Genomic DNA, 24,152 nt, shown 5'->3' on the forward strand with positions numbered 1-24,152 from the left:
TCCTCGCGGATTCCCCTCCCTCCCTAGGCCGGGCGTGGCGACTAAGATTCTGGAATTATAAATAAAATATTTGAAACAACACAAGACATCGTAAAAAACCATGTAAATTACAACCATACTCTCAGAGAACCAAATAAACTCAATCTTATTACTACTACGTGTGTAGGCACACTCATATCTGTACACATAACTCCACCACCTTACCAAGAGGCGAATCTCGCCATGTTACAGCTGTGCCATTTTTTCATGCATGGCAATTAACTGGGGTTCTGATGGGTTTCCTGGAAAAGAAACGTTATTTCAGATTTTCTAGTTTTATCTAGCACAGATAAACAAAGCAGGGTGTTTGGTCTAGTGGTATGATTCTCGCTTCGGGTGCGAGAGGTCGTGAGTTCGATTCTCGCAACACCCCAATTTTTCTTTTTCTTTTTTCTTTTTTCTTTTTTCTTTTTTTTTGCATAAGCACTGATCTTTTTTTTTAAACAGGTTTCGTTCGTCGTCGGCCGCAGTCGCAGAGCCTCGCACGAGGAGAGGGGCCGGCCAACGGCCCTGCCATGCAGCCGATCGGTGGTGACTTCAGCGTTGCCACCGGCAGGAGCAGAGCGGCCATGCCCATGCATGCCGCCCGCTGGCACGCACGCACATGCTCCGTCCCAGAGCACCTTTTGCATGCAGAATCAAGCCTCGACGATACGCCGGAGACCCCGTAGGCCCATGCGCCCAGAGTGGCCGATGCCACGCCACAGGACAAGCTTTGCATTGCGCACGCACTGCATGGCATGGGGTCAAATCTCCCAAAGGAAATCTGTACCGGCCCTCCTCCCCTCTTGCTGTTGCATGACATGATTCAAACCCATCCAATCCATCCATGAGCTAAAATTGTGTAAATGTTTGGAACACCCGAGACGACGACGACGAACCGGAGCGCGAAATTCGCCCTGCCCAAGGTTTTCGACAGACTGTGTCTAATGAGGATGGCCGGTTCCATCACAAAAGTCAATATGCGGATGAGAAGTAGAGTACTACTATAACAGAATGTATCAACCAGCTACATACAGCTCGCTCACCTGGCCCAGCATTGGGCACGTCGGGAGGTTGGGAGATTGTCCATCTCTAGGTAGTGATCTTATGGTCTCATCATTCACGGCTCGAATATCAACGGTGTACCGTGGCGAGGTCAGGGAATTTTATTGGGCGCCGTCCGTGGCCATTCGATTTTCAAACGGATTTACGCAGCTCGGCTCCGGCACTGAAGTTCTTCCGTGGGGTTGCTTGTCGGCACTAATCTCACCAGAGGGATGAGCAGGTACTCCGCGTAGAACAGCTGCGGAGCCACGTGAGAGAGGAGTGAATGTGAGTTAACAGGATACACAAGGCGCAGAAGGTGAACTGATTGAATGTATTTGGACGGTACAAGGAATTTTATTTAAGCAGGATGCAGCGAAAGATCAGTGAATGGGTGATGTCAGCACTTACCCTCGTAACACCGAGTGGCCCAGAGAGTATCTCTTTTATCGTGAGAGGAGCAAATCTCAGTCCTGAACTATCGCTATCGAGACATACGTTTCCAGTATACTCATAAGTCATCTTTATTTACACATCCACATACGGAGTGACATGTGGTAAAGCCCGAAGTAACCATCCGGTATGTTGGTATGCAATATTCTCATGGTTTAAGGAACAATGCAAACGTGAACAAGTTATATGAAGTACTGATAAGTAACATACTACCTCCGTCCCGGTGTATAAGTCATTCGCGTAGTTCTAGGTCGATAATTTAACTATCTAAATATGTATTATATGTGACAAAAAATATATATTTAGAAACTACATCCGTGTGGAAATATAGTGGTATACTTTTCATGACATATAACACATATTTAATTCCTCAAATCGATGACCTAGAACTACGCGAATGACTTATACACCCGGACGGAGGGAGTAGCAACAATTACATTTCTCGGTAATTCGTAAGTTGGGTCTATCCAACTCCGTTGTAATCATGACAACGGTGTTCTCATATATTGATAGCATTTTTGTTACATTAACAATGCTCATGATCAGGAAAACAAGATCATCATTAATACATGAGATAGTCTTAGAAGCTAGACGAGGGATCACTTGGTGTTTATATTTTCACACATGTATTTGGTTTTCCCTATGAATCTCATATTCAATAACCAATACAATTGTAGCATAGAAACATGACTTAATAATAAACATGAAAATATAATAGTACATTCATTATTGCCTCTAGGGCATATTTCCAACACAGTTAACTACTTAATACCAAACTAAACAAGGGGACGACGCTAGATTTCACCACTTCCTTGCCAGATGCTTCCCCTTGGAGTCTCGGCGGTTGGACTCGGCGTATGCATCGGCGGCTCTGGGCTCGTCGTCACCGTCACTTTCCGAAGCAGAGGGGGAGGAGCACGAGATGACGATGCTCTCCATGCATCAGGCGACGTGGGTATGCTCCTCTTGGAGCCGTGCGGCTCTATCCGCTGCCGTCGCCCGCCCCATCGCCGTTGAACATGGCGGGCGAGGAGTGGATTTTGGGGGAGAAGAAGTGGATTTGGTGGAGAAGCGGACAGGCCGAGTGAGGACAGATTGAGTTTGACTAGGGTTTACTCGTTGTCGTCAGATATTTGTGGGGGCAGGAGTGGGGTCGTTGCGGGCCATAGTGGGCCAGGTCGACGTGGCGGACGGCCCATATCCGTCCTAAATTTGGACTGAATATGAGGGATGTCATTCAGTCGGGTCATTTGAGATTGGTTTGAGGCGCCCGGGTGGGTATGGTTTTTCTTTTACCCGACCGGGTTTTTTTAAAGCGTGTTCGCCCCTTCCCCCTTTGCTCCTTCCGAATCCCCAGCTGGCCGCCGCTATCCATCGCCCAAGCACTAACCTTAATCGATCAAATCCCTCCGGTCCAGCCATGCCGCCGCCGTCGTCGACGGAGCGGTGGTCAATCTTGGCTCGAATCCCTAAAGTTGTGAAGGACAAGGAGGCAAAGCGCACCTTCCTGCCGGAGGCGGTGCGGTCCGTCTGGCGTCCGAACGTGGTGGCGAACGCGCAACTCCTCTGTTGGCGCGCTGAGCATAGGGACGCACCATGGGCCTCGTCCGACCAGAACATGGAGGTAGCGGGCGCGACGATGGACGTCGGCGAGGCGGAGTCACATTCTACGGCGCCCCGTATGGTGCAACACTCCAGGCACCGCAACCGCGTCATGGTGGACGTCCCAGGCTCGTCCCAGGACGGATCCATCATAAATCTGATGCCAACCAGTACCGTTCGGGTTCCGAGCTCCGACGAGGAAGAGTAGGGCATGGGAGAGGCGGATGACTTGAGTCTCGTGAGCCGGCTCGTGTCTCATGCCCTACTCTAACTCGCCGTGACCGGCCCAACACTCTGCGAGGCGCAGCTGGGCGCCGGACGGAGCTCTGCTCAAAAATCGCTACGTTGCATCTAATAATATAGATTTGAGGTTACTAATTTGAGGTATCCGGATGTGAAATGCATTACTTAAGACGTGACCGGTCAATGTTTGAGGGGTCATATTTGCCCCATCACGGCTGCTCTAACCCTAATCAATCAAATCCCTCCGGTCCAGCCATGCCGCCGCCGCCGGAGCGGTGGTCCATCCTGGCTCGAATCCCTAAAGTTGTGAAGGACAAGGAGGCGAAGCGCACCTTCCCGCCGGGCGCCGACGTCTCCGTCGCCTGCGACGAGCCCCCGCGCGCCTCAATCCTCACCGCGCCGTTCCGCATCTCCCCGCCGCCCTGCCTCCCCAGCTACCCCTACGTCGCCGCCGCGGACTCCTCCGGCCTGCTCCTCCTCCGCGCCACGGAGCCCGGCGGAGAGGTCACCCACCACCTCTGCCACGCGCGCACAGGCGAGGCCACCTGCCTCCGCGAGCACGACTGCCCCATGGGCTTCGACGGCGCCAACGTCGGCCTAATGGCGAGTCGCGACAGCTGCGTGGTCGCCGAGCTCCAGCCCTCCGGCGACGGCTCCGGCCGCGCCACGCTCCTCCGCTACACGGTGGGGCAGTACAAGTGGGCCGTGACGGAGCTCGCCTACTCGCCGCCGCTGCACCGGCAGTGGTTCTGCGCGGGGGTCGTCTCCCACGGAGGGATGCTCTGGTGGGTGGAGCTCTCGTACGGCCTCCTCGCCTGCGACCCCTACTCGTACAAGCCGGAGCTGGTACACGTCCCGCTTCCGGCGGTCATCGACCCGCTTCCGGGAAAAGTGGCAAACTTGGCCAACAGGGGCTCCCACAGCTGCGTGAAGGCGAGCAGCGGAAGGCAGTTCACATCTTGCACGGTCACAATGTTGAGAGAGGGATAAGAGCTATTTTGAAGATACCCTGCTTAAACAAATCGATTTCCTTAATATTAGTATATGGACATAGCTGCTATTGCACAATGCATGGTACCACTTATCTTGCATGGGGAATTGCTATCTTTTAAGCTATAGTGTTTGTTTCCGTAGAACGTTGTTTGACAGACACGTACTTACCTTTGTTGTAAGCATACATACATAGTTTGCTCGCCCTGGCACACATTTAACCGTTGTAATTTGAGTCTATTCTTTCAAGGGTCTGACCCTGACTCTGTCCCGACATGCTTGAGGGAGGAGAAGGAGATCGCCGCGCGGAGCAGGTGACGCTACTTGACTCTTACGGAGTACATTCTTGTGCATAATGCATAACCTTGGCCTCTCTTTTTCGTAAGGCCTAATACAATTTTATTCTTTTGATTCAGCTGGGCTACTGTCATGCCCTTCCGACGTAAAACTGCTACTTACCATTACGATCCATATTCACCTGTTCCCGATGGTTGAGAGCTTATTTTCATTTTCTCTGGTTTATTTCAGATAAATTACAGAAGAAGTATCGTTATAATTTAATCATGCGGCAGCAGCACAGAATAATGATGAAGAAAGAAACCCGCTTTGCAAGGAGGCCACAGATATCGCCAAAAGGCAAAAGAGTAGGCCATAGGCGTGGGCAAGCTGCATGGTGCATCTCTCATGCAGTCTCTAAGTACAAAAAAATTCGGATCTAAAGATTGGAAACTAATCTTGATGTATCAGTATATATTGAGTGGTACATCAATGAACATTGCTTGAATTCATGCCTTTTTTTACATAATTCGCATTTAGGCCTTTGGGTGGTGCATGAGTGAACATTGCCTGAACTTTTTCACTTAGGCCTCTTACAGTGCTAGGTGTTTAGGGAGGTGCTTAGAAAAATAAACCAGGTTAATTAGTGCCTATTTCTAAGGAGACGCCTAATTAAGCGCCTGCCCTATGCAACAAATAAGCACCAGTGCTTAAAGAAAGACTGATTTATTTCTCCAAGCGCCTCTCAAGCACTTTGCATTGTACAAGGCCTTATTTATCTTGTAGGGTAGTTTCGTATCTGTAACTGTAACTCTGTTTGCTTTCATTTGTAAGCTCATATGGTCGTTTCTGGAGCAGCTGCATGTATGTAATGTTGAGGTTTCATGTAAAAGTTGTAATGCTTAAGTTTCCTATGAGGTTTCAGAACGGATACTTTGATGCAACTCAGTGTGTTACACGGTGCATGTACATCCTTGGAAACTCACAGGAGGAGAAACAGACCCAGACCAGAGACGAGAGGCATCTAATTGGTGCTGACTTGAGCATTACGAATACACGCCCAGCCTCTTTATTAGCAGAAAACCTGGCTATATGCACACAATAGATATACTTTTGTGTTGGAACAAAACCTTTAGTTTTCACGAGCGAAACATTGATCCCGAGAACACTTTTCACAAAGAAAACATTAAGGTTTTTCCAACCACCAAGATATGTTGCGTTGACAGTCAAGTTCAGCGTCAGATAACCTTGTGTTGTACAGAACAGAATGATTATATTCACTTGTTAAGATTTTAGGGGAGGGTTGAAACTTCAGAAAAGGGACCAATTTTGCCAATTCACCCCTCCCGGTAAGATTTAAGAAACCCTGCGCAATGTTCCAAACATCCTAGACAACAATGGACCAGAGCAAAATTCACAAGTTCTAAAACGTACAACAGAATGTAATTGGGAGTGGGGAGCCTTATTTTCCAGGCAGCCGCGTGCCTGCTGCAGGAGTTGTTGCTAGCATCAACTAACTAAAGCTCACCTGGCCCAGCTCGGGTACATGGGGAGGTTGTCCATCTAGGTGATCCCACCATCCATGGCTGGAAAATCAACGATGTACCGGGGCGAGGCTCGGGGAGTTTTATTGGGCGCGGTCCGTGACCATCCGAAATTCAAATGGATTCGCACAGCTTTACTCCGGCACTCAAGTTCTTCCGTGGGGCTGCTTGTCGGTCCTCATCTCACCAGAGGGATGAGCAGGTACTCCGCGTAGAACAGCTGCGGAGCCATGTGAGGGGAGTGAATGTTAGTTAGCAGGGTGTGCCATTCCAGGATCCACAAGGCGCAGAAGGTGAACTGGTTGAATATGTTTGGACAGTACAAGGAATTTTATTTGAGAAGGATGCGGGAAAGATCAGGGAATGGGTGATGATGTCAGCACTTACCCTCCAGATGAGCATGTAGAAGGATGTTATCGCAGCTTTGCTTGTCAAATCGATGGACCGTGCGCTGCTCCACAAGATGCTGGCGAGGATTGCATGGCCCACGACCTGCAAAAACCCATGCTCATAAACGGGACTACAAACAACCACTTATACAATAGCCTATAGAAGTTTAAGCCTTTTTAATTATAGTTGTTATGTTTTGGGCAAGCTTAAATGGATACAAAAGTTTCACTTACCTTGTAATGCTAAAACAGAACAAAGGTAGAAGGCTCAGATCAATCTTGAATTTAAAAGAGGTTAAATTTCCATAATAAAGCCATATTAATTTCCATAACTAGTTCTCAATCATAAGAGAAATAAAAGCCTTCTACAGATCACTAGAGATGTTAGCTCCATGGTGGTAATCAATTCAGAACAAAGCCTAATACTCAAATTGTTTTGGTTGGCAAAAAAATGGATAACTTAAATTTAACGATGGACAGTGCAGTGGAAATCTATGAGATGTGGTGGCGTACAGTTAGAGATTTGCTCCACAAACTGGAAGAAGTTACCCCCATCAGTATCGCAACACCGTAGGCAACCTCAAGTAGACCAACACAAGTCCAGAAAACCTGCGTGGGAGTTCAAATCAGCAACTACAACAGTAAGTCTCTTAGGACAATAGCAATGTTTATTATTTACTACTAACCTTGCTTTGACCTAATCTAACACTAAAAGATTGAATTCCAAAGATGCGGTCCCCTTCAATATCGGGTATATCCTGCAGGAAAGAACCAATTTTCTCAAGGAAACATTGTTTGTATCAAAAGCTATGCAACAAATGAGCACTGCGTTAGCAAACCATGAAAGGATATTCATGAGCATTCAATTAGAAAATCACTTTAGCTGCAGTAATGCAGTACAGAAACTAGATTTCATTACCTTGAATAATGCTATTACAACTGAGAAGAATGTCATGAAGGCAGTTGCAAATATCAATGGCTTCGAAAAGACTGCCGGCCTTCTGAAAACAAATGTCTGAAAGAAAGACAAGGCAACACAGCATAAATCATATGTAGCAGTTACCATGTGATGTTCATAGAACAAGCCACATCGAAGTGTAATTACAGTTGCAAACAGAACATTATGTCTTACTATAATTTGCTTTTGTTTTCAAATAAATCATCCGAAGAAGACTTACCTGAATGTGGAGAAAAAATGCCAGTTGAACAATCACCGCACGCACTCCTAATATGCAGAGTGCTGCAACAACAGCAAATCTCTTCCATCGAAAGTACGGCAGCTGTAGAATACAAAAATGGGAATGTCAGCTCTGTTTACTTAGGTAATAATGGGTATCAACAGATCACACCAAATACCATGATATTCCAGATAATTATGCAGGAATATGAACTAATGGACGAAATGCTTTCACATCAAATATTTCCATATATCACTGTGATTTTTATCTGTCAATTTTGGGCTCTGCCACATGCCAGCCCCAAAACGTTTTGGGGCCCATTTATACCATCAGATTTGAGTGTTCTGCAGAGTGCAGAGCAAGGTGCTCCACTGTAACATGTTAGCCCATTAAAAGTGCAGATCAGGTATAGTCTCATAGGTGGTTTCCACGCATGTCAGTTATCCACATCTTTCAGGCCCTTGTGAATGTAAAAAAAATAAGGCTGGTATAAGCATTTCACTTAGATTATAGTAGCATTCAAAAGTAGATTATTATTACTATATTAGTCCTTCTAAAGCTTTGTATTACAGCAGAATACTCCCTCCATTCACTATTATCAGATGTTCTAGCTTTTTTCTGATTCGGATGTATACAGACGCGTTTTAGTGTGTTTGTTCACTCATTTCAATCTGTATGTAGTCCATATTGAAATATCCAAAACATCTTATAATAGTGAACGGAGGGAGTAGGTAACAACACAATCACAGAAAATATGAATATACGGGAACCTCATGTCATATGTGCTGAGTTGATGATCATAAAGACATAAGCTCTTACATTGACTGAATAAGCAGTTCCAAGAACAAAGCTGATAAAAAGAGCCCAAAACAGAGGTGGTGATCCAACAACCCATCCAAGGCCAAAGCTCTGCAGTTCAAATAGCAACGCTCCTGTTAGTCTGACAGACTGACAGCAAAGAGCCCAAGTAAATCAACTATCAAATTATTCTTCCAAGATTATCACAACTACAAATGAATGGAATAGATTTTATTCACTGCCGTGTAACTAGTAAATAGAAGCGGGAGAACTGCGACAATAATGTACACCCTCACTAGATTTAAGAGAAATGGAAGTGTTGTTAAGTGCAGGTGCTCAACCACGTATATCCATCAAAGTTCAGAAGTCCCTATGCAGGAACTTGTTTCTTACTGTGCTACTTAATTTCATTGTCTGGGAGTATCATTAGTTACAAAGAGTAATATAGAAGATAAATGCTTAAGTAATACATCGAAAGGAAATGTCAAAATAAGCTATAAGACTTCCAAATCTCTTTCCAGACAAATAAACATAGTTACCATAGCAGTAATAAATGTCTAAAAAGACGTTACCATAGCAGCAAATACTGACACTATTGCAACTCCCATTGCAGGAGAGTATTCCCCAGATGCTAGTGGAAGAGTTGGCTTGTTAACCTGGCAAGTCAACAACATTAGGTTCCACAGAAGTTCAAAACAGATATAATAGAAAGCAGCACTATAAAGTCAGAACCAAAACATTTTAGAGTTTAGACTGCAATGAATCTACAATACCTTGTCTATTTCAATGTCGAACAACTGATTCAATCCAACAATATAGATGTTCATAAAAAGAGCGGCCACCACTGCCTACATGGGAGCAAAAGTGCATCATTTTTTATACAACTCCATCACTGTAGAAGAAAAGTGCTGCTCAAAGTTGTACCTCCAGCAAACCAGTGAGGAACAAGGGAGAAATGTCAGATAAGCTCTCGACAGCTAGTAGGGAAACTGAGACTATGCTTAGTGCCTGCCTAAACAAGAATTTTTCTCTTAGATCCAGAGAGAGTAAAAGCACGCCACAGCCCAAGCATATTAGCTTCATTAAGAGATCTTATACGCTCTTGATTCATGTAAATGAAACAACATCAACATGACTTAACTGTTCCTATGATGGTATGTGGCCGAGAAAACCTGTAAAACGCATCCAGAGAAGATGATATTGGCTTCCAGATGCTTGCAGAATCGTGTGCTTCAGTTTCAGGCTGTAGTGATTGACCAGCATTTGCAGAAGTATTTAGCGATTGATGTGCTATCCTATAGTTAGAATATTTCCAATCCAAGAATTTTTTACAACGGTCAACAGTAGGGCCTTTGGACGCTTGGATGGACAAAGAAACTCGCCCTTCACCATTTCGTTGGATGGAACAGAATGATGGTAGAATATGATCTGGAAAATCAGCATTTCAAAACTACGTCAAGCACTCAGGAAACAAAGATTGAAGAACTTCATCCATAATGCAAGGCATGTGACAATATGTGAACTCAGAGATTGGAAAATATATTGTTTGCTTAGTCCTTTCACTACTGAATAGGATCAGCCAAGAAGATAATGATATTATTTTTTTACATTTTGCCTACTTCATTTCCATAAGGTCAGCCCGTTATGCACGCCGAAAGAAGATGGGAAGCACCTGATAACACAGAAACGCTCGCTAGACTTGTTGTAGTACAACTGTACAACTGCTTTTTGATTACAGACCGCAATGAATTTTACACAAGCGAAAAATATCTGAGCATAAAGTAGTACAATAGCAGAGGAACTGTGCATGAAACTAGTACGAACATATCAGGAATACATCAGCGCATACGTTCGTGTCTGACATAATCGAACACTTGCTCAACTGAAACTAGAAACGCCCCAGCATTACCTTGATACCACTACTTCACAGCCCTTGCACACAGCATGACAAAATCATTCCAACAAAAACAGACAGGTTATCTACTAACCTTAATAACAAGTTAAAAACATGTCACTTAAAATCGCACCATAAATCTCTTCCCCATTCACCACCTATCCTCCTGGTACATGCTAAAAATTCACCACACAGAAAAACATGCGTCCCCTCCACTCACCATGAACAAAAGTACCAGGTGGCCAAAGAAACCGCTGTATTTCCCCCAAAAAATACAGTATTAAGCTATTAACAAAAGTACCGAATGGTCAAACTACTTCAAGTCGTCTACAGGTTCATTTACGCCTACCAGTACATCCATTTCGTCGGCCCTGATCCGCCGCAAAACCGAGCTAGCGAGTAGAAACACTTTGACACGACTTTTCCGATCGATTACCAGTGACAAAACACTGACCCCTTTCGGCTTACTACTCCTATTCCGGAAAAGGGCGGCGTACTAGGAGAACACTCCTATCCCATCCCAACGAACCGCACTCCCCGGCATCGCTTTTGCTCCCCGAATCCGGTAAGGTCAGCTCGCACTTGCTCCCGCTTAACTACATCCATTCGTCAGCGCCAGCATCTAGTCAAAGCTAGTAGTACTAACTGAAAGGCGCCAATCACCGGTACACCAATCATGCGGAGGGGTAGGGGACGGGGGAGTCGAGGCACTCACCTCGCCGGCGGGCGGCGGCGGCGGCGCCGGGCGCGGAGCGGAGCGAGGACGGCCGGAGGCGGAGCGAGTCCATCGCCGCGGCGGCGCGCGGGTGGGGAGTGGGCAGTGAGACGGAGAGCGGGCGGGGGACGGAGGGAGGGAGTGGTGGTGGAGAGCCCCAAAGAGTCGTGCGACGCAAAGTCCAAATCGTTGGACTGTTGAGCCATTTCCCTTTTTCCGAGCGTATGTATATATAATTGACCTTGACAGCGAGGTTAACACGTGGTGCATCGTGGGTAGCCTTGTCAGCGGTGACAGGTGTCTTGCAGAGAAGATTCGCACAAAAGCTAGCAGCCCGTTTGGCTTGCCCTGATGAATTAGCCCTGAGATTTAAGAATGTGAGCACCCACATCCGGGTGTCTCAAATGATGTCCAGTTATGCACAATTTTTAGACCATGAAAGTATCAACTACATTCATACCGGATGGTGTGTTTTGGGGCTCGTCAACGTTACTCGTAACAAGGTGATCATAAGGGCAACTATCAAGTGCATCAAAAATGCATGCCAAGGGACTTCATAGCTCAAGACCGAGGTTTTCTCCTCCGACGATGGAGAGATATTTTTAGGGCCCTCTCAGTATTACGATATTAATCATCGTTTGGCCAGACACAACGTGACATATTCACGGGGATGGCGGAATACAGAGGCGAGCAAAGAGAACAAAACCGGTAACGAGGATTACTTGGTATGGTGATCAAAAGTTGATTCATGTGGATACCAATAAGTCTCACCTCGGGTTTTGTAAAGTATCACGAAACAAAGGGAATAGCACACCGGAACAACATGTTCATCTCGGTATTAATTCATGTGGGCGTAGGGGTCAATACGGATGTCCACGGTTCGGCTATTGACCATTGAATGAAAAGGTAGTTCCGGGTCATGTCTACACTTTACTGAACCTTCAGGGTCACATACTTAACATTTAGTGGTTTGTTAGAATACAATGAGATAAATGAGAGTATGATAATGGGTTCCGAAAGTGTTTGGGATGACTCCGAAAGTGTTCTAGGAGTTCCTAGAATGTTCGCTAATGTCACAGAAGTGCCTGAAAGGTCCTGCAGGCTTTCAGAGAGATCTGGAAGGTTATAGAAGGTTCTTAGTGGGTCAAAGCCACGTCACCTTGGGGGATAAGGTGCCACCAAGGGCCCAAGGCAGTTGGACCAAAGAGTTCATATGGATCAAGGCAGCTTGGGGAGACTACTGGAGTGGCCAATCCAGGGAGGACTCCTCCTCCCTAGGTCGGCAAACCTCTTGGGCCTCCACCTATATATAGGTGGGAGGGGCACACCAAACACACACAAGCCACGGTTGCCCCTTCCCTCATTGCCTATGCAACCCGTTCTCTCCTCTCTAGTTTTCTCGGTGGATCTTTCATTCTAGATGGTGAAGCTCTGTTGAACTACTACTTCCGTATGTGTGGATACCGGCAGATGCACTGTACTTTCGGTGCTCGATCTACAAATTAGTTCGAGGGATAAATTCCCATGGCTGAGAGGAATATAACCTAGTCGCGGACCAACAATCCACACCAACTCTACTTCCGTTGCACTCTAGTTGGTAATGATCTGATCCGATCTCATCGACATCTTTATAGTGATCTTGGGAGTTGATTCCTAGGGTTTGTTTTTCTTTTCTACTACGTTTCCCAACATTTTCACTTTCCCTCCAAGGGGGTCTTAAGAAAGTAGTGTCATCCAGTGTTGAGTTTCTATTAGAAAAAGCGACAGGGAGTAACGGCGCGACAAAGTGTGCATTCCCTTCTAGTACCATAGCAAAGCATATGTCATAGCCCATGTGGAGAGGTTTATGAAGGAAATATGCCCTAGAGGCAATAATAAAGTTGTTCACTACTACAGGATGCTGCTAACGCGACACTACGATCAAAGACCCTTTCATGAAACTGTGTGCGATGCATTAATCACAAACGGGGATGTAAAAAAACGTCAAAAAGGTGCAAAACGTTTGCAATGGAGGATGCATCAAACACGGTTCAGATTTTAGTTGCGTGTGCAATCCAGGGCATACGGTTCAGTCCAATGAACCGTTTGCGATGAGGTGGAACAAAAGAACCTGGCATCCTGATGAAGGCGTGTGCGATGTACATCATACGGTTCACTCGGATGAACTGTTTGTGATTAGGCAACACAAAAGAAACGGTCAGCCAGATCAAGGTGTGTGCGATGTACGACATGTGGTTCACCCAGATGAATTGTTTGCGTTGAGACAAGAGAACAGAAATGGTTCAATATAACAAATACCATAAATATTGCAAGGTTCAAATTCAAAGATTACAGCGCCCAAATTCAAACATTGCCTGCTGCGTCATTTCTGAAAAGGGATCAGCCGCTGACAAGAGATGTATGGGTTTGACACAATAACTTCCAATTGCTTTGTCATATGCTCTTCCAATACGAAGTTTGGCATTTTTTGAGGCACTTCCTGTTGGGGAACGTAGTAATTTCAAAAAAATTCCTACGCACACGCAAGATCATGGTGATGCATAGCAACGAGAGGGGAGAGTGTGTCCACGTACCCTCTTAGAGCGAAAGCGGAAGCGTTAGCACAACGCGGTTGATGTAGTCGTACGTCTTCACGATCCGACCGATCAAGTACCGAACGCACGGCACCTCCGAGTTCTGCACACGTTCAACTCGATGACGTCCCTCGAACTCCGATCCAGCCGAGCTTTGAGGGAGATTTCCGTCAGCACGACGGCGTGGTGACGATGATGATGTTGCTACCGACGCAGGGCTTCGCCTAAGCACCGCTACGATATTATCGAGCTGGACTATGGTGGAGGGGGGCACCGCACACGGCTAAGAGATCCAAGGGATCAATTGTTGTGTCTCCAAGGGGTGCCTCCCTCCCCGTATATAAAGGAGTGGAGGAATGGGAGGGGGCCGGCCACCCTAGGCGCGCCCCATGAGGAGTCCTACTCCCACCGGGAGTAGGACTCCCCCTTCCAAGTGGGAGTAGGAGAGGAGAGGGAAGGAGAGAGAGGGGGAAAGGAAAGGGGGGCCCCGCCCCCCTCCTTGTCCAGTTCGGACTGGGGGGGAAGAGGGCGCGCGGCTGCCCTTGGCCGCCCCTCCTCTTCTCCACTAGGGCCCAATAGGCCCATTAGTCTCCCCGGGGGAGTACTCTGGTATATGCCCGAAACTCCCCGAAACCATTCCGGTGTCCGAACATAGTCGTCCAATATATCGATCTTTACGTCTCGACCATTTCGAGACTCCTCGTCTTGTCCGTGATCACATCCGGGACTCCAAACAACCTTCGGTACATCAAAACACATAAAGTCATAATATAACCGTCATCGAACTTTAAGCGTGCGGACCCTACGGGTTCGAGAACTATATATGTAGACATGACCGAGACACGTCTCCGGTCAATAACTAATAGCAAAACCTGGATGCTCATATTGGCTCCCACATATTCTACGAAGATCTTTATCGGTCAAACCGCATAACAACATACATTGTAACTAATGAGTTAGTTGCGGGATGATGTATTACGGAACGAGTAAAGAGACTTGCCGGTAACGAGATTGAACTAGGTCTCATAGTCATAGGAACATGTATAAGTCATGAAGAAAGCAATAGCAAAATACTAAACGATCAAGTGCTAAGCTAACGGAATGGGTCAAGTCAATCACATCATTCTCCTAATCATGTGATCCCATTAATCAAATGACAACTCATGTCAATGGCTAGGAAACATAACCATCTTTGATCAACGAGCTAGTCAAGTAGAGGCATACTAGTGACACTCTGTTTGTCTATGTATTCACACAAGTATTATGTTTCCAGTTAATACAATTCTAGCATGAATAATAAACATTTATCATCATATAAGGAAATAAATAATAAATTTATTATTTCCTCTAGGGCATATTTTCTTCAGTCTCCCACTTGCACTAGAGTAAATAATCTAGATTACATAGTAATGATTCTAACAACCATGGAGCCTTGGTGCTGATCATGTTTTGCTCGTGGAAGAGGCTTAGTCAATGGGTCTGCAACATTCAGATCCATATGTATCTTGCAAATTTCTATGTCTCCCACCTGGACTTGATCCAGGATGGAGTTGAAGCGTCTCTTGATGTGCTTGGTTCTCTTGTGAAATCTGGATTCCTTTGCCAAGGCAATTGCACCAGTATTGTCACAAAAGATTTTCATTGGACCCGATGCACTAGGTATGACACCTAGATCGGATATGAACTCCTTCATCCAGACTCCTTCATTTGTTGCTTCCGAAGCAGCTATGTACTCCGCTTCACACGTAGATCCCGCCACAACGCTTTGTTTAGAACTGCACCAACTGACAGCTCCACCGTTCAATGTAAACATGTATCCGGTTTGCGATTTAGAATCGTCCGGATCAGTGTCAAAGCTTGCATCAACGTAACCCTTTACGACTAGCTCTTTGTCACCTCCATAAACGAGAAACATATCCTTAGTCCTTTTTAGGTATTTCAGGATGTTCTTGACCGCTGCCAGTGATCCACTCCTGGATTACTTTGGTACCTCCCTGCTAAACTTATAGCAAGGCACACATCAGGTCTGGTACACAGCATTGCATACATGATAGAGCCTATGGCTGAAGCATAGGGAACATCTTTCATCTTCTCTCTATCTTCTGAAGTGGTCGGGCATTGAGTCTTACTCAACTTCACACCTTGTAACACTGGTAAGAACCCTTTCTTTGCTTGATCCATTTTGAACTTCTTCAAAACATTGTCAAGGTATGTGCTTTGTGAAAGTCCAATTAAGCGTCTTGATCTATCTCTATAGATCTTGATGCCCAATATGTAAGCAGCTTCACCGAGGTCTTTCATTGAAAAACTCTTATTCAAGTATCCTTTTATGCTATCCAGAAATTCTATATCATTTCCAATCAGCAATATGTCATCCACATATAATATCAAAAATGCTACAGAGCTCCCACTCACTTTCTTGTAAATACAGGCTTCTCCAAAAGTCTGTATAAAACCATATGCTTTGATCACACTATCAAAGCGTTTATTCCAACTCCGAGAGGCTTGCACCAGTCCATAAATGGATCGCTGGAGCTTGCACACTTTGTTAGCCCCCTTTGGATCGACAAAACCTTCCGGTTGCATCATATGCAACTCTTCTTCCAGAAATCCATTCAGGAATGCAATTTTGTCATCCATTTGCCAAATTTCATAATCATAAAATGCGGCAATTGCTAACATGATTCAGACAGACTTAAGCATCGTTACGGGTGAGAAAGTCTCATCGTAGTCAATTCCTTGAACTTGTCGAAAACCTTTTGCAACAAGTCGAGCTTTATAGACAGTAACATTACCGTCAGCGTCAGTCTTCTTCTTGAAGATCCATTTATTCTCAATGGCTTGCCGATCATCGGGCAAGTCAACCAAAGTCCACACTTTGTTCTCATACATGGACCCCATCTCAGATTTCATGGCCTCAAGCCATTTTGCGGAATCTGGGCTCACCATTGCTTCTTCATAGTTCGTAGGTTCGTCATGATCTAGTAACATAACCTCCAGAACAGGATTACCGTACCACTCTGGTGCGGATCTTACTCTGGTTTGTTGGAAATATGCCCTAGAGGCAATAATAAATGGTTATTATTATATTTCTTTGTTCATGATAATTGTCTATTGTTCATGCTATAATTGTGTTATCCGGAAATCGTAATACATGTGTGAATATATAGACCACAACGTGTCCCTAGTAAGCCTCTAGTTGACTAGCTCGTTGATCAACCGATAGTCATGGTTTCCTGACTATGGACATTGGATGTCATTGATAACGGGATCACATCATTAGGAGAATGATGTGATGGAGAAGACCCAATCCTAAGCATAGCATAAAAGATCGTGTAGTTTCGTTTGCTAGAGCTTTTCCAATGTCAAGTATCTTTTCCTTAGACCATGAGATCGTGCAACTCCCGGATACCGTAGGAGTGCTTTGGGTGTGCCAAACATCACAACGTAACTGGGTGACTATAAAGGTACACTACGGGTATCTCCGAAAGTGTCTGTTGGGTTGGCACGGATCGAGACTGGGATTTGTCACTCCGTATGACGGAGAGGTATCTCTGGGCCCACTCGGTAATGCATCATCATAATGAGCTCAATGTGACTAAGGAGTTAGTCACGGGATCATGCATTACGGTATGAGTAAAGAGACTTGCCGGTAACGAGATTGAACAAGGTATTGGGATACTGACGATCGAATCTCGGGCAAGTAACGTACCGATTGACAAAGGGAATTGTATACGGGATTGATTGAATCCTCGACATCGTGGTTCATCTGATGAGATCATCGTGGAACATGTGGGAGCCAACATGGGTATCCAGATCCCGCTGTTGGTTATTGACCGGAGAGGCGTCTCGGTCATGTCTGCATGTCTCCCGAACCCGTAGGGTCTACACACTTAAGGTTCGGTGACGCTAGGGTTGTAGAGATATTAGTATGCGGAAACCCGAAAGTTGTTCGGAGTCCCGGATGAGATCCCAGACGTCACGAGGAGTTCCGGAATGGTCCGGAGGTGAAGAATTATATATAGGAAGTCCAGTTTCGGCCATCGGGAAAGTTTCGGGGGTTATCGGTATTGTACCGGGACCACCGGAAGGGTCCCGGGGGTCCACCGGGTGGGGCCACCTATCCCGGAGGGCCCCATGGGCTGAAGTGGGAAGGGAACCAGCCCTTAGTTGGCTGGGGCGGCCCCCCCTTGGGCCTCCCCCTGCGCCAAGGGTTGGAAACCCTAGGGGTGGGGGGCGCCCCACTTGGCTTGGGGGGGGAAGCCACCCCCCTTCCCCCTTGGCCGCCGCCGCCCCCCCTTTGGAGATCTGATCTCCCAGGGCCGGCGCCCCCCCAGGGGTCCTATATATAGTGGGGGGAGGGAGGGCAGCAGCACCACAGCCCCTGGCGCCTCCCTCTCCCCCTGCAACACCTCTCCCTCTCATAGAAGGTTGGCGAAGCCCTGCCGGGATCCCGCTACATCCACCACCACGCCGTCGTGCTGCTGGATCTCCATCAACCTCTCCTTTCCCCTTGCTGGATCAAGAAGGAGGAGACGTCGCTGCTCTGTACGTGTGTTGAACGCGGAGGTGCCGTCCATTCGGCACTCGGTCATCTGTGATTTGGATCACGGCGAGTACGACTCCATCAACCCCGTTCATTAGAACGCTTCCGCTCGCGATCTACAAGGGTATGTAGATGCACTCCTTTCCCCTCGTTGCTAGTATACTCCATAGATGGATCTTGGTGAGCGTAGGAAAATTTTAAAATTCTGCTACGATCCCCAACATGGTTGACCTACGAGGTTCAGTAGTAACTTGATCTGAAGTTTCATGATCAATATCATCAGCTTCCTCACTAATTGGTGTAGGTGTCATAGGAACCGGTTTCTGTGATGAACTACTTTCCAATAAGGGAGCAGATACAGTTACCTCATCAAGTTCTACTTTCCTCCCACTCACTTCTTTCGAGAGAAACTCCTTCTCTAGAAAGGATCCAAATTTAGCAACAAAAGTCTTGCCTTCAGATCTGTGATAGAAGGTGTACCCAACAGTTTCCTTTGGGTATCCTATGAACACACATTTCTCCGATTTGGGTTCGAGCTTATCAGGTTGAAGCTTTTTCACATAAGCATCGCAGCCCCAAACTTTAAGAGACGACAACTTTGGTTTCTTGCCAAACCACAATTCATAAGGCGTCGCCTCAACGGATTTCGATGGTGCCCTATTTAACGTGAATGCAGCCATCTCTAAAGCATAACCCCAAAATGATAGCGGTAAATCAGTAAGAGACATCATAGATCGCACCATATCTAGTAAAGTATGATTACGATGTTCGGACACACCATTACGCTGTGGTGTTCCGGGTGGCGTGAGTTGCGAAACTATTCCGCATTCTTTCAAATGTAGACCAAACTCGTAACTCAAATATTCTCCTCCACGATCAGATCGTAGAAACTTTATTTTCTTGTTACGATGATTTTCCACTTCACTCTGAAATTCTTTGAACTTTTCAAATGTTTCAAACTTATGTTTCATTAAGTAGATATATCCATATCTGCTTAAATCATCTGTGAAGGTGAGAAAATAACGATACCCGCCGCGAGCCTCAACATTCATCGTACCACATACATCTGTATGTATGATTTCCAACAAATCTGTTGCTCGCTCCATAGTTCCGGAGAACGGCGTTTTAGTCATCTTGCCCATGAGGCACGGTTCGCAAGTACCAAGTGATTCATAATCGAGTGGTTCCAAAAGTCCATCAGTATGGAGTTTCTTCATGCGCTTTACACCAATATGACCTAAACGGCAGTGCCACAAATAAGTTGCACTATCATTATCAACTCTGCATCTTTTGGCTTCAATATTATGAATATGTGTATCACTACTATCGAGATTCAACAAAAATAGACCACTCTTCAAGGGTGCATGACCATAAAAGATATTACTCATATAAATAGAACAACCATTATTCTCTAATTTAAATGAATAACCGTCTCGCATCAAACAAGATCCAGATATAATGTTCATGCTCAACGCTGGCACCAAATAGTAATTATTCAGGTCTAAAACTAATCCCGAAGGTAGATGTAGAGGTAGCGTGCCGACCGTGATCACATCGACTTTGGAACCATTTCCCACGCGCATCGTCGCCTCGTCCTTAGCCAATCTTCGCTTAATCCGTAGTCCCTGTTTCGAGTTGCAAATATTAGCAACAGAACCAGTATCAAATACCCAGGTGCTACTGCGAGCATTAGTAAGGTACACATCAATAACATGTATATCACATATACCTTTGTTCACCTTGCCATCCTTCTTATCCGCCAAATACTTGGGGCAGTTCCGCTTCCAGTGACCAGTCTGTTTGTAGTAGAAGCACTCAGTCTCAGGCTTAGGTCTAGACTTGGGTTTTTCCTCCTGAGCAGCAACTTGTTTGCTGTTCTTCTTGAAGTTCCCCTTCTTCTTCCCTTTGCCCTTTTTCTTAAAACTGGTGGTCTTGTTTACCATCAACACTTGATGCTCCTTCTTGATTTCTACCTCCGCAGCCTTTAGCATTGCGAAGAGCCCGGGAATCGTCTTATCCATCCCTTGCATGTTGAAGCTCTTGTAGCTTGGTGGCAGTGATTGAAGAATTCTGTCAATGACGCTATCATCCGGAAGATTAACTCCGAGTTGAATCAAGTGATTGTTATACCCAGACATTCTGAGTATATGCTCACTGACAGAACTATTCTCCTCCATCTTGCATCTGTAGAACTTATTAGAGACTTCATATCTCTCAATCCGGGCATTTGCTTGAAATATTAACTCAACTCCTGGAGCATCTCATATGCTCCATGACGTTCAAAACGTCGTTGAAGTCCCGGTTCTAAGCCGTAAAGCATGGCACACTGAACTATCGAGTAGTCATCAGCTTTGCTCTGCCAGACGTTCATAACATCTGGTGTTGCTCCTGCAGCAGGTCTGGCACCTAGCGGTGCTTCCAGGACATAATTCTTCTATGCAGCAATGAGGATAATCCTCAAGTTACGGACCTAGTCCGTGTAATTGCTACCATCATCTTTCAACTTTGCTTTCTCAAGGAACGCATTAAAATTCAACGGAACAACAGCACGGGCCATCTATCTACAATCAACATAGACAAGCAAAATACTATCAGGTACTAAGTTCATGACAAATTTAAGTTCAATTAATCATATTACTTAAGAACTCCCACTTAGATAGACATCCCTCTAATCCTCTAAGTGATCACGTGATCCAAATCAACTAAACCATGTCCGATCATCACGTGAGATGGAGTAGTTTCAATGGTGAACATCACTATGTTGATCATATCTACTATATGATTCACGCTCGACCTTTCAGTCTCAGTGTTCCAAGGCCATATCTGCATATGCTAGGCTCATCAAGTTTAACCTGAGTATTCCGCGTGTGCAACTGTTTTGCACCCGTTGTATTTGAACGTAGAGCCTATCACACCCGATCATCACGTGGTGAATCAGCACGAAGAACTTTCGCAACGGTGCATACTCAGGGAGAACACTTATACCTTGAAATTTAGTGAGAGATCATCTTATAATGCTACCGTCAATCAAAGCAAGATAAGATGCATAAAAGATAAACATCACATGCAATCAATATAAGTGATATGATATGGCCATCATCATCTTGTGCTTGTGATCTCCATCTCCGAAGCACTGTCATGATCACCATCGTCACCGGCGCGACACCTTGATCTCGATCGTAGCATCGTTGTCGTCTCGCCAACTTATGCTTCTACGACTATCGCTACCACTTAGTGATAAAGTAAAGCATTACAGGGTGATTGCATTGCATACAATAAAGCGACAACCATATGGCTCCTGCCAGTTACCGATAACTCGATTACAAAACATGATCATCTCATACAATAAAATTTAGCATCATGCCTTACCATATCACATCACAACATGCCCTGCAAAAACAAGTTAGAGGTCCTCTACTTTGTTGTTGCAAGTTTTACGTGGCTGCTACGGGCTGAGCAAGAACCGTTCTTACCTACGCATCAAAACCACAACGATAGTTTGTCAAGTTAGTGCTGTTTTAACCTTCTCAAGGACCGGGCGTAGCCACACTCGGTTCAACTAAAGTTGGAGAAACTGACACCCGCCAACCACCTGTGTGCAAAGCACGTCGGTAGAACCAGTCTCGCGTAAGCGTACGCGTAATGTCGGTCCGGGCCGCTTCATCCAACAATACCGCCGAACCAAAGTATGACATGCTGGTAAGCAGTATGACTTGTATCGCCCACAACTCACTTGTGTTCTACTCGTGCATATAACATCTACGCATAAAACCAGGCTCGGATGCCACTGTTGGGGGAACGTAGTAATTTCAAAAAAATTCCTACGCACACGCAAGATCATGGTGATGCATAGCAACGAGAGGGGAGAGTGTGTCCACGTACCCTCGTAGACCGAAAGCAGAAGCGTTAGCACAACGCGGTTGATGTAGTCGTACGTCTTCACGATCCGACCGATCAAGTACCGAACGCACGGCACCTCCGAGTTCTGCACACGTTCAACTCGATGACGTCCCTCGAACTCCGATCCAGCCGAGCTTTGAGGGAGAGTTCCTTCAGCATGACGGCGTGGCGACGATGATGTTACTACCGACGCAGGGCTTCGCCTAAGCACCGCTATGATATTATCGAGGTGGACTATGGTGGAGGGGGGCACCGCACATGGCTAAGAGATCCAAGGGATCAATTGTTGTGTCTCCAAGAGGTGCCTCCCTCCCCGTATATAAAGGAGTGGAGGAGGGGGAGGGGGCCGGCCACCCTAGGCGCGCCCATGAGGAGTCCTACTCCCACCGGGAGGAGGACTTCCCCCTTCCAAGTGGGAGTAGGAGAGGAGAGGGAAGGAGAGAGAGGGGGAAAGGAAAGGGGGCGCCGCCCCCCTCCTTGTCCAATTCGGACTGGGGGGAAGGGGGCGCGCGGCTGCCCTTGGCCGCCCCTCCTCTTCTCCACTAGGGCCCAATAGGCCCATTAGTCTCCCCGGGGGGTTCCGGTAACCCCCCGGTACTCTGGTATATGCCCGAAACTCCCCGAAACCATTCCGGTGTCCGAACATAGTCGTCCAATATATCGATCTTTACGTCTCGACCATTTCGAGACTCCTCGTCTTGTTCGTGATCACATCTGGGACTCCGAACAACCCTCGTACATCAAAACACATAAACTCATAATATAACCGTCATCGAACTTTAAGCGTGCGGACCCTACGGGTTCGAGAACTATGTTGATATGACCGAGACACGTCTCCGGTCAATAACAAATAGCGGAACCTGGATGCTCATATTGTCTCCCACATATTCTACAAAGATCTTTATCGGTCAAACCGCAGAACAACATACGTTGTTCCCTTTGTCATCGGTATGTTACTTGCCCAAGATTCGATCGTCGGTATCTCAATACCTAGTTCAATCTCGTTACCAGCAAGTCTCTTTACTCGTTCCATAATACATCATCCCGCAACTAACTCATTAGTTACAATGCTTGCAAGGCTTATAGTGATGTGCATTACCGAGTGGGCCCAGAGATACCTCTCCGACAATCGGAGTGACAAATCCTAATCTCGAAATACGCCAACCCAACAAGTACCTTTGGAGACACCTGTAGAGCACCTTTATAATCGCCCAGTTACGTTGTGACGTTTGGTAGCACACAAAGTGTTCCTCCGGTAAACGGGAATTGCATAATCTCATAGTCATAGGAACATGTATAAGTCATGAAGAAAGCAATAGCAGAATACTAAACGATCAAGTGCTAAGCTAAAAGAATGGGTCAAGTCAATCACATCATTCTCCTAATGATGTGATCTCGTTAATCAAATGACAACTCATGTCAATGGCTAGGAAACATAACCATCTTTGATCAACGAGCTAGTCAAGTAGAGGCATACTAGTGACACTCTGTTTGTCTATGTATTCACACAAGTATTATGTTTCCGGTTAATACAATTCTAGCATGAATAATAAACATTTATCATGATATAAAGAAATAAAAAATTACTTTATTATTGCCTCTAGGGCATATTTCCTTCACTTCCATTCCGAAGTACCAGCCGCATGTGATAATCATACCATTGATCTTTCCTAATTAAATGCGTGTTCAACCTCAGTACCCTCAGCACCTTTGCTCTGGCAAGAAAGAACATGGCAAGTGTAATCTCCGGTGGGGTCCCTCGGTAGGAGTTCAAAGTAATATTTGAGAGATGCAGATCCAGGCATTCGATGTGATTGTCGTTATCAACATCTTCCACCCGGGCCTAATATGCACTGCAAAAGAAGAGAACGTGTTAGTGCCTACATGCAGTTTTGAACACTGCTACACGCCCATTTGGTTTGCAGGATTTGTAAAATGCACCAACGTGCCATCTTTGATCTGTCATGATTAACATGGGCATTAATT

General features: G+C 45.9%; 2 protein-coding genes and 1 non-coding gene across 3 annotated transcripts; 2 read left to right on the forward strand and 1 right to left on the reverse strand.

Annotated features, from left to right (window-relative positions):
• Positions 1-340: 340 nt before the first annotated feature.
• Positions 341-412, forward strand: TRNAP-CGG (transfer RNA proline (anticodon CGG)). The gene has a single exon. It is a non-coding gene; the product is annotated as a tRNA-Pro (tRNA).
• A 3,049-nt stretch (positions 413-3,461) lies between these two features.
• Positions 3,462-5,155, forward strand: LOC123165792 (uncharacterized). The gene is made up of 2 exons (XM_044583525.1): positions 3,462-4,667; positions 4,882-5,155. Exon 1 carries the CDS (start codon positions 3,520-3,522, stop codon positions 4,351-4,353), a length of 834 nt encoding a protein of 277 aa, XP_044439460.1. The 5' UTR covers positions 3,462-3,519; the 3' UTR covers positions 4,354-4,667; positions 4,882-5,155.
• A 781-nt stretch (positions 5,156-5,936) lies between these two features.
• On the reverse strand, positions 5,937-11,336 carry LOC123165791 (probable homogentisate phytyltransferase 1, chloroplastic). The gene is made up of 12 exons (XM_044583524.1): positions 11,148-11,336; positions 9,680-9,966; positions 9,463-9,546; positions 9,312-9,386; positions 9,111-9,194; positions 8,560-8,649; positions 7,741-7,842; positions 7,482-7,577; positions 7,249-7,320; positions 7,076-7,171; positions 6,561-6,665; positions 5,937-6,393 (listed from the first exon to the last, which is right to left on the reverse strand). The coding sequence occupies exons 1-12, from the start codon at positions 11,218-11,220 to the stop codon at positions 6,352-6,354; spliced, it is 1,206 nt and encodes a 401-aa protein (XP_044439459.1). The 5' UTR covers positions 11,221-11,336; the 3' UTR covers positions 5,937-6,351.
• Positions 11,337-24,152: the final 12,816 nt, after the last annotated feature.

This window comes from Triticum aestivum, chromosome 7D (assembly GCF_018294505.1).
Source record: "Triticum aestivum cultivar Chinese Spring chromosome 7D, IWGSC CS RefSeq v2.1, whole genome shotgun sequence".
In the NCBI taxonomy this organism is placed as follows: Eukaryota; Viridiplantae; Streptophyta; class Magnoliopsida; order Poales; family Poaceae; genus Triticum; species Triticum aestivum.

What these genes read in the sequence shown, in the direction of transcription:
- LOC123165791 (XM_044583524.1), bottom strand. Translation starts at nt 11,220, where the DNA reads ATGGACTCGCTCCGCCTCCGGCCGTCCTCGCTCCGCTCCGCGCCCGGC. An exon ending in CGCCGCCGCCCGCCGGCGAG is followed by an intron (nt 9,967 to 11,147) that starts GTGAGTGCCTCG and finishes CTGATTTTCCAG; the next exon opens with ATCATATTCTACCATCATTC. An exon ending in TCTACATGCTCATCTGGAGG is followed by an intron (nt 6,394 to 6,560) that starts GTAAGTGCTGAC and finishes ATGGCTCCGCAG; the next exon opens with CTGTTCTACGCGGAGTACCT.
- LOC123165792 (XM_044583525.1), top strand. Translation starts at nt 3,520, where the DNA reads ATGCATTACTTAAGACGTGACCGGTCAATGTTTGAGGGGTCATATTTG.